General features: G+C 33.0%; 1 protein-coding gene across 2 annotated transcripts in view; it reads left to right on the top strand.

The window, feature by feature from the left end:
• The window catches only part of LOC106878390 (renal glandular kallikrein), a 44,028-nt gene extending 34,273 nt beyond the window's left edge, over positions 1-9,755 (top strand). For both annotated transcript variants that reach the window (XM_089364297.1, XM_089364298.1), the window contains 6 exons: positions 114-174; positions 1,388-1,457; positions 2,578-2,727; positions 6,499-6,653; positions 7,150-7,397; positions 9,511-9,755. In XM_089364297.1, the coding sequence (XP_089220423.1) occupies positions 114-174; positions 1,388-1,457; positions 2,578-2,727; positions 6,499-6,653; positions 7,150-7,380 (667 nt within the window). In that variant the 3' untranslated portion in view covers positions 7,381-7,397; positions 9,511-9,755. The remainder of the gene's footprint in view (positions 1-113; positions 175-1,387; positions 1,458-2,577; positions 2,728-6,498; positions 6,654-7,149; positions 7,398-9,510) is intronic.
• Positions 9,756-11,554: the final 1,799 nt, after the last annotated feature.

Here is an 11,554-nt window from a genome sequence, read left to right as displayed (position 1 = left end):
ATATATATATATATATATATATATATATATATATATATATATATATATATATATATATATATATATATATATATATATGTATATTGCACGTCCTACATATTTATACATTTCAGAAACAACAAATTATTTTCGATAAATAAACTGAAGCTTGTAATTGGAACTGTGGACATCGAGGTAATTTTTCTTTCTATGTTTCTTCTGTTTTGACTTATTCAGAGTTAGGCTGATTAACAGACGGACATATTGAATACGAAACCAGTCGTTTGTTTTGTTTTTGTTCTTGTTATTTTTTAACTCCGGTTCGAAGCTTACAAAAATAATTATTTTTCAAGATTGGTTAAAGTTTTTAAGTGACAAAATTATGCTTTTGATTTCCTCCTTAAACTTATGTCGACTAAACGACTCTTCAATCAAGTTGATTTGTTTGCTATCCTAGGGTATGAATGTGTCCAGTTCTTCAAGATCTTTGGTCATTATTCCGAAGATGATACCAATTTTTCAATATTTGCAAATTGTTTTGAAATACAAGATTGTGTCGTATTTGAACATTTTCCAAAGTTTATTGAAAGGATATAATAAAGATCATTGATAACAACTAACGACTTGCAAGAAGACCAAATTAGATTCTTGTTTTGCCTTGTTTGGGGGCGGGGGGTCGTATAAAAGAATGTGATACGATACACAACATTTTATTAAATGTTGTAAAAGGTGTTACCATTCACTTTCAAAGTTATTTTGTCTGTGGTAAAAAAAAATTTTTTTTTAAAGATACCAAGAGCGTTCGTCTGCAATTCGACGAGTCTGTTAGTATTTAAGGTGTTCATTTGCCGTAATAACGCTTTTCTATGTCTCCTAGTTCCACCTGAAATTTGTGAACAAAAGATCTTGCAGCATTTAGAAAGATAGCGATTTCTAAATCGCTGGATTCCGCACATTTGGCAATAATGACTACATGTCTTTTCATTTCTTCTGTTCTCATTTTATGTCATTAAATTTTTTTTTAAACTTTTAATTTGTTCAAAGACGGTAATAAGCTGATAATTAGATGTCCTTAAATACCCCTCGCACCCCGTATATTCTTAACATTACGCATTATATGATGAATAATACAGTAGTTTGATTAATATACCGGTCAGAAACGACATCTGCAGGCTATTTTGAAGTTCAACTGTACTCACTAATTTAAGCAATATAAATATTTAAAGAAATAGAAATAAACTTTTTAGAATCATATGAATATCCCGTGAAACGCTAAAAATTCTAATACACCTTAGAGACCAGTAATTACTCGATGCGATCATTCATGTCACTCCATGCGATCATTCATACTGCCATATTATGTCACTCTTAAATGTTTGTATAATACAATGTAAATATCTTTTCACAGGACTATGGTCCTGACACACATGTATCTAAGGTTTCTAAATACATTCATCATCCTGGTTTTGTCATGGCAGGTGAGTATTGCATTTCCAAAGTAAATACGTTTTAAATTTTACTTTTTAACTGCACAAATGGCCGTGGACGCCCGAATTTAATACCTTGTTGTTGAATTGTCTTATTCGTATAGTTAATTATTCTGAGAAATAATTTGCTGAGCTGCTTAACACTTATCCCAATGTCTTCTTTATATTCTAGCAGGGGTAAATCTTTTATCAAAAAAGAATAACCACTCACTAGTTCAGCCCAATTAACCGCAAACAGATATAGAATGTGCAATTAACCACTATAATTAGCGGGAACACTGATATAAATAATGTTTCGTACGTTCAAACTGCTGATCTTAACTCATTCGCCTATAAAACTGGAAAAAGCCATGAAAAATTTGTTCCACTCTATTTCTCTCTTGAATACAATAAAATGAACAAGAGTCACCATTTGAGGAGGCAATAATGATATTGACTCTGACATAATTTTATTGTGAAAGTGAATGTCCTTTCGAACAAATCACTCATGTGGAAATTAAACTGAACTTTTTTATCGACCACCTCTAATTCTTTTGGTTTCTAGTAATTTTCTTTTCTTAGCCTTGTAAAAGTAGTGGAGGCACGTGGCTTAGTGGTTAGGGTATTCGGTTCACGATCGTGAGTTCGATACCCGGCAGTGCATTGAATCCCAGCTGGCAAAAATGAGCTGTACCTGCATTTCAGAGGGCCAGCTTTGTCACATTCTGTGTGCCTCGCTTTCTAATTTCATAATGTTAATTCTATTCAATATAATCATTTACCTGTAAGACGAGCTGGCATAACTGTTAGCACACCGGACAAAATACTTAGAGGTGTTTCGTTCGTCCTTACGTTCTGAGTTCAAATTCCGCCGAGGTTAACTTTGCCTTTCGTCCGTTTCGGGTCGATAAAATAAGTACCAGCTGAACAGTGGGGTCGATGTAATCGACTTAGCCCCTCTCTCAAACCTACTGGCCTTGTGCTGAAATTCGAAACCAATTTAATCATTTATCATGCAATTCTGATACACTCGTTTTTTGTTTGTTTGTTTTTTGTGGGAGTAGAATAATACTGGCGACCGTTATAAATTGTTAACATAACTGTTCTAAATGGCAAAAATATTGTTTTTCAGACCTACATAAGAAAAACAATGATATTGCATTATTGAAAATGTCCAATCCGGTGCCAAGTAAAGATTTTCAACCGATTATTATTGGTCCACCAAATATTCCGAAAATAGGGGACATGTGCATGGCTATGGGATGGGGGTGTGATAAATATGGTAAGTAATTAGTTTCTATCTGTCAACTAATTTGCATATAATAACTTCAATTGTTTGATTAATAATCACACACTTCTGGGAGAAAAAAAACATTACCAAGATCGTAGGACAAGCGGTATCATTTATAACTGTATTTTTTCATTTCATTTCTTTAATTAGTTTTTCACAGTTCAAATCTAACGATTTGAAATGCAAAATATGTATTTATGTATACATGCAAAACGAGAGAAAGCAAAAAGTGGAAACTTAGAAAAGATCTTACATTTCATTGTGATCTGAAATGTAAGATCTTTCCTATCCCGATGACGGAGGCTCGATTTATCAATATTAATTGCTTCCAACTCGGCCACATAATGTTATGAACAACATCTACAAACATTATGATGGATCTCTGAGTCCCCAGAAACAGCAGTTGGACTTAAAACATTTTTCTTCTTCCCCTTCAATTTTCTCTCTCGTTTGTACTCTGTGTAAGTTGGGTCTGTTAATATAAGTATCTATATATTTATACTTAAATATTCTTTTCTACTCTAAGCACAAAGCCCGAAATTTTGGCGGAGGGGATCCAGTCGATTAGATCGACCCCAGCATGCAACTGATTCTTAATTTATCAACCCCGAAAGAATGAAAGGCAAAGTCGACCTCGATGGAATTTGAACTCAGAACGCAAAGACAGATGAAATGCTTCTAAACATTTCGCCCGGCGTGCTAACGTTTCTGCCAGCTCGCCATCTTATTTATACTTAAATATTCATCGTATGATGTCTCCACTTTTTGCTTTCTCTCGTTTTGCCTGTATACATAAAAACATCTTTTATATTTCATACCCAGAGTGTTAGATTTAATATATGTTTATCCGTCTAATTGCCTTCATATCTGCTCAACTTCAACCCTCTTATAGCCATTCTTTACTCCATGGAATTGATCCCTCATAAAGACATGGGACTAAGTGTCTTTCATACTGAGAATCTTTGGATTTCATCTGTTTACTCTGTGTGGGGGAGTGGGGAGGTGCATCTGTGTGTGTGTGTGTAAACTTTCTTCTAAATTGCGAATTAAAAAATTTCAAATATATTTTTTGATGTTTTGTGTGTTTATGTGATTAAAAACTAATTTTCAGAATGCATATGTTTCATAAATTATTTTAGGATAGTATCTTTCGTCAACTTCTTGTAAGATGTTACTGTTACTGTAATTCTGTTTACAACAGGTTGATATACTCGTGATAAAATATTGGCTACAGTACAATCGTGTATGAAACTGTGACCAATATATCGGCACATATTCAATGTAATTATAGTGGTTAATCTGGAGAAACATCGAATTAAAACGAGCTTTTGCTGAAGAGACACATGCAAATCTTAAGCTTGTTTGCACGTACAAAATCTAAGTTATTTTCTGAAACATCTACATGTCTTTTAGTTACTTTAATGCCTTGAAAACAACACTGTGTATATAGATAGACAGAGAGCGAGAGAGAAAGAGATAATAAATTATATATACATACATATATATATATATATATATATATATATATATATATATATATATATATATATATATATATACATACCAATTTTGACCCTCTGCAAAATCCCAAATTTGCTTTGCGGGAGCGACTGTTTTATGGAAAGCATATATTGTTGTTAAATGCTCGAAATATGTATATATGTGTGTGTGTGTATATATGTAAAGAAAATATATTTTTAACACGAATGTCTCTGTATACCATCATCTCAAGTCATTCTAGATCGTAATGTTAAATATAACTGGGTAAAGAAACGTCAAACGTGACAAAAGGTGTTAATAATCGGATCAAAACTTCAACAAAATATTTCTGACGCGAACACAAGTTGGAAAGCCGGTTATAATCGACCTGATTTACCTTAGTGCATGCATGGTGCATTATATATATATATATATATATATATATATATATATATATATATATAGCAGAGAGATAAATGGTCAATTTGGATCCATGTGACCGAAACTTAAACCAGAAGGACGAAACTAAATACGGTGAGACATTTAATCCGACCTGATACTAATTCTAAGTTATCGACCTTGTTTCATTATCATCATCATCATCATCATCATCATTACACCATCATCATCATCATCATCATCATCATCATCATATCATCATATCATCATCATCATCATCATCATCATTACTATTATTATTATTATTGTTCAGTAGTTTTATTTTTATAACGTGCTTTCACTTCACTACCGAGCGCAGCTCTGTGCGCCTTGGGTATGTGCTGTGGTTTGCTGTGGTGCTCTTATGTTTACTGTATTGAAAATGTTTTGCGTAGAATGTGTGCAGTACCCAGTAGTGCAATTTTCTGTATGTTATATATATTTGTAAGTCCTGGTGTTTTTGTTATGTATTTGTCTGAATATTTTTTTATTATACCTAAGGCACCTACTATGATAGGAATTGTTTCTGTTTTTAGATTCCACATTCGAGTTATCTCTATTTCCAGGTCTTTGTATTTTGAAAGTTTTTCCATTTCTTTTAGAGAAACGTTGTCATCTGCTGGTATTGATACATCAATTAGAAAGCATTTTTTTCCTTCATGATCTTTGACAACTATATCTGGTCTATTTGCCTTAATTTCTCTATCTGTGTGTATTGGCATATCCCAGAGTATGGTTGCTTTCTCGTTTTCTGTGACCTTTTCTGGCATGTGTTTATACCATCTTTTTTCTGTTGTTATTCCATAGTGTTGGCATAGCTTCCAGTGTATATAGGTCGCAGCTCTGTCATGTCTGTGAATATATTCCTTCTTAGCCAGGACTGGGCAGCCAGAAATAATATGATTTATTGTTTCTTGTCCATCTCCACATATTCTACAGTTACTTGTTATATTTCTTTTCATTATGTGTTTTTGGTAATTTCTGGTGGGGAGGCTATTATTATTATTATTATTATTATTATTATTATTATTATTATTATTATCATTATTAATAATAATAATAATAATAATAATAATAATATCATCATTATTATTCAGTAGTCCTATTTTTATAACGTACTTTCACTGCACTACCGAGCGCAGCTCTGTGTGCCTTGGGTATGTGCTGTGGTTTGTTGCACTTATTTTTACTGTATTGGAAGTGTTTTACGTAGGACGTGTGAGGTGCCTAGTTGTGTTATTTTCTGTATGTTATATATACTTGTAAGTCCTGGTGTTTTTCTTATGCATTTGTGTGAATATTTTTTTATCATACCTCATGCACCCACTATGATAGGAATTGTTTCTGTTTTCAGGCTCCACATTCGAGTTACCTCTATTTCCAAATCTTTATATTTTGTAAGTTTCTCCCTTTCTTTTAGAGAAACATTGTCATCTGTTGGTATTGATACATCGATTAGGAAGCATTTTTTTTTCTTGGTGATCTCTGACAACTATATCCAGCGTGTTAGCCTTGATTTTTCTATCTGTGTGTATTGGCATATCCCAGAGTATGGCGGCTTTCTCACTTTCTGTGACCTTTTCTGATGTGTGCCTATACCATCTTTTTTCCGTTGTTGTTCCATAGTGTTGGCATAGCTTCCAGTGTATATAGGATAGGTCACAACTCTGTCGTAGAAGGCAGTGTGACAATTATAAAGATATGTTATGCCACCTATGTAGCAGAATCACTTGTCGAAGCACTGCACTCGCTGCGTAGCACACTTTTTAATATATTTTAATGGGTTACAGAAAACAATTTTATACTTTATGAATCAACAATCCATTATTTTTCTGTATATTTTAGGGTCAGAGCAACCAACACAAAATGAGCTTTATGAAGTTATTTTACCAATTCTTTCATTGAGCGAATGCTCCCAGACATTTAGCGAACTATGTAGTGGGAACACGTCAACGAAAATATGTGCTGGATATTTTGAACGAGACAGAGGAATATGTCCGGTAAGTAACCGACTGAAGACTTTCTAGAAATCTAATTGGATATTATGGATATTCCTACTGGAATATTAGTCTTAAGTGGGTTCCCTTTATCACAAATTTGTAACAGATTCCTTAAATACTCTTCTTAGTCAATTAGTGCACAGCTAACCTGTCACATCTCTCAACTTTTCTTTCTTCCTTATCGCATACCTTGTTATCAGCTGGGCATGCTATATCTATGATCCAGCATAGTTTGTTTTCTTTCTCAATTAAGACTATGTCTGGCCTCCTATTCTTCTCAATTAAGACTATGTCTGACTTCCTATTCTATTATTATTATTATTATTGTTATTATTATTATTATTATTATTATTATTATTATTATTATTATTATTATTATTATTGTTGTTGTTGTTATCATCATCATCATCATCATATTGACTACTAAAATAACTCTTTACAACCAACACTGCCTATATATAATAATATCAATAACTGTTTTACTTTCTTCTTGTAGGGCGATAGTGGCGGACCCTTAATCTGTCGTTTTAAGCAAGAATGGGTACTTTCAGGGATCACGTCATTTACTCTCAGTCACCTTCCGGCAATCTTCACGAAAGTAACATCCTATGAAAAATGGATTAACGAAACTATATACAACGATTTCAAAGAAAATTCAGACCAGTTAGCAGACGAAGACCGACATGAAATTTTTCCACATTATATAAAGCGAATTTCTGGGAATTAAAATGATCGACCTATCACGTATAATAATCTTAATACTATAATAAACCGCAATTACTACTGCTCTATTTTTACAATCGTAAATATTATTGGTTTGCTTGCGTAAAATCAACTTCATCTGATTCTCATTCCAAACGAAAATAAATATATCTCCTAAATGAGAATGCCCAAAGACGGTGTGATTTCGCCAAGTGACAATATATGTTTATAAAAACAATTAAATGCATGTTCTATTCCACTACAACAAAAATACTCAGAATAGTTTATAGATTTGAAGTAGCTTAAAACTTACTACTATATCATATATACGACATCTTAACACTATGTTTGTGAAGGCGCATGGCTCAGTAGTTTGAGCGTCGAGCTTACGATCGTGAGGTTGTCTGTTCGATTCCTGGACCGGGCTGCGTATTGTGTTCTTGAGCAAGACACTTTATTTCACGTTGCTCCAGTTAACTCAGCTGTAGAAATGAGTTGCGACATCACTGGTACCAAGCTGTATCGGTCTTTGCCTTTCTCTTGGATAACATCGGTGGCGTGGAGAGAGGAGGTTGGTATGCATGGGTGACTGCTGGCCTTCCATAAACAACCTTGCCCGGACTTGTGCCCCGGAGGGTAACTTTCTAGGTGCAATCCCATGGTCAATGACCGAAGGAGGTCTCAAATACTGTTTATATCTTATATACATTTATAATCTGCCGTGGAAGCTTGTGAATACAATCCTGAAATACAGATTACATAATCTGTAATCATAATGTAAGCACACTTTCGATAGGCCAGTTACTGCAGAATTTGTCTTGAGATAATATCTCTCATAGACTTGCTGAAAAATATCTAAAAAGAGAGACGAAAATTCGACCCAGCACCATACATTAAATATGATTCATGGGTATTTGGATTAAAAACTGCTTCAGTTGCGCATACCAGATTTTTATTCTGTCGAGTGGCTATTCGCAGCATCATGAATGGTTTATTCGCTTTTTCCTTTATCGAAGAGGACGAATTCTTGCTCGAGCATGGAGCTGGCTGTAAGAACGCGGCATTGAAAAGACCTGAAAAGACTGAAATGCATCTGGTGCTCTCACTGGCCGCTGGTGGGACAAAGTTTCATCTTTCTCGGATATTTATTATCTTTAAAATAGCAAGCCCATAAAATATATCATCTCAGGACAAATATTGAAGTAATTGACCCATCGACACTATGCCTACATTAAGTGTGATATATAGATAACTATTTATGTATATATATATATATATATATATATATATATATATATATATATATATATATATATATATATATATATATATATATATATATATATATGTATGTATGTATGTATGTATATTGGGTCATCCCATAAGTAATGGGTTTTTTTTTATATTTCTTTTATTTTTCAAAATTCAGATAAACAAAGTTCTTTTTTAATCTAGAATATACTTTCCTTCATTTTCTACAATGCTCTTCCATTTATCTGGTAGACATGAAAGGCCCCTCTTCCAAAATTCACTTGTCTGTGATGAAAAATGCTCCTCCAGTACCGTTCTGATCTCATCTATAGAATTCATAATTTTTCCGTCCAAATGATTTTGAAGACTACAGAATAAATGATAATCAGATGGGGAGATGTCAGGCGAATATGGTGGGTGGGGCATCGTTTCTCATTCAAACTGCTCCAGCACTTCATCCTCGCTGTATGTGACCAAGAATTATCCTGATGGAAGAACACCTTTCGTCTTGAAACCAAAGATGGTCGTTTTTCTTTTAGAACTGACTTAAGCCGCTCAAGTTGCTCGCAGTAGATCTCCTTTGTTATCGTTTGGTTTGGATTCAAAGTGGACTAAACCTTTCATATCCCACCAAGGAGATGACAACACCTTACGAGGGTGAAGACCTTCTTTAGACTGGGGTGCCGGTGTTTCTCCTTTCACCACTCACAGAGTTAAACCTTGTTTAGACCATAGGTAACGAAAAACGGAATCTTATTTCAACCATTTCGGCTCATAACCATGGATATAATGTTTTACAGTATTTAAATTATCAACATTCAGTCTTTTTCTATTTTATCATTAATGAATTTTGAATGTTCATTGTATCGTTATTCAATTAATTTCTCTTGAATTTCTTCTTCAGCAACACCAGTATCACTGTTAAATGAGTCTATCAACCATGGTTTTGCTTCAAAGGAAAATAAATCAGAATTTTCTATTCGTGTCGGTTTTTAACGATAAGTGCCCAGAATATGTTTCAGGATCAATTCCGATCAGTGAAGAACTTACTTTTACGAACTTAAGCTTGATGTGAAATAACTTTTAAGTAAATTTACTTGAAAATCTTATCTTTTTCAATAAATTCTTTAAATATTGTTTGAAAATCAATCAATGTAATGAATTTTCCTGAAGTTGAAGTAATACTACATTCAGGTCACGTTTTCTTATTTCTTTAACAATATCGTTCTAGAAAGTTTGTTAACTGCGGTATCAAAAGCACTATAAACATTGCTTAAGTATTTTTTTTTTTGTTTTTTTTTTTGCAGAGCCATTCGTTTTCCGTATATAAAATAAATCTTATCACAAAATTCATTTGACCAGAACAAAATTTCTCAGATAACAGGTCATATTTGCTATGAGATTTTATTTTAGAAATAGTTTTAATATGTAAAACTGAATTTTTTTGCTACAAAATTGTTGCCTCTGAATAATACTGTGTATTACAATGATTCCAGGACATTTTTTCAATTTTTTTTTCAAATGTCCGAGCGCCCCTTTTGTCTTCTGACTTTTGCTGTGGCACAATCAGTTGCAATCGATATCAAATAGATTCCCCAGTAATGTCACCTTTAAATTATTCGGCAAATCATTAATATTTGTTCAGTTTACTGTCATCGTTAAAATGAAAAACGTACACCATAAATCCTTATCAATAATTCTGGATCCGTTAACCTGAATAGGGAAAATTTTTTTTCTTTCCAATCTTTCAGTTAGTTGTTCTTCAATATTCAGAGACATTTTATCAATTCGTCTTCCGATTGAATCGCTATTTAATGATAAACATTTTAAGATACCTGAAGGATCTTCATACATCATCCCATTTGAAATAGCAATCTCTAATATAGGCTCTGCAACCTTCTCAGTAATTTTAAGGCAATAGCTACGTATGCAACAATGCTTACAACCTCATACGTTGCAACATTGTCGTTATAGAGTTCGATATAATTTGTTTTGTTTTGCTTTCATTTTCAATATGTACAAGTTCAGTTGATGATCAATGGTAAATAGATTATTTTGAAAAGGTAAATAGTTTTATTTGCTTTATCTTTCTTTGTAAATGATCCAGAAGACTCGGAAGCTTTAAAGCATCGTTCGAAAGAATAGATAGGGTTTTTTGTAGGGAAGATGGAGAGGGCTTTCAATAAAATTAGAAGGTATTCGCTGAGATATTAGTGAACGCTTTTTCTTTGCTCCAGTTGACATGTCTAAGATGTCTTGTATGTGATGTAATTTCAATAAATGAATAATTATTTATTTATTGTAATTACAAAAATGAATTGACAACAGTAAAGTTCTATAAAAATATCTGAAATTTGAAAAAGAGTCTAGTATTTGCATTTTCAGTTTTTATATAATGCCAGTTATAGAAGATGCCATTTCATTCTAATCATGAGAATCATCTTATTTTTTAATTTAAAAAAAATTAAGAGCGTTTTTGGTAAACACTAAAGTCTACTTTTTTTTAAATTATCACGTTACCATTTTAGAAGCCTAATACATGCCCCGAAAAGTGTTTCAAACCCTTGATAAGCAATTCAAAAATAATTTAATTAAATAGTTGCCTGAATAAATTTTCAACCCCCTTCAACTTTTTTTCCACTTTCACCTCCATCGTAGAAAGATGCAGAAACAGACTTTTTACTGATACAAACGAGATATGAAATATTACATAAATTCAAAATAATTGGTTAAGCGTAATGTTTTGAGACATCTGAAAAAAGACAAAAAAAGGAAAACGAAAGATTTTTCACTTCACACACTTCTTTCCCTTACACGCAAAAAGAATGAAATTCAATGAGTGAAATGAGTTGTCATAAATCTATACGAGAATGCCAACATGTGTATCCAGCTGGCTTTTAGAAGACAGACGAACACTAAAACAGAATCGAAACAAAGAAACAGAATAC

The sequence above is a fragment of the Octopus bimaculoides genome, chromosome 16 (assembly GCF_046866305.1).
Source record: "Octopus bimaculoides isolate indiv1 chromosome 16, ASM4686630v1, whole genome shotgun sequence".
In the NCBI taxonomy this organism is placed as follows: Eukaryota; Metazoa; Mollusca; class Cephalopoda; order Octopoda; family Octopodidae; genus Octopus; species Octopus bimaculoides.
This window is presented reverse-complemented; position numbering and strand designations above follow the sequence as displayed.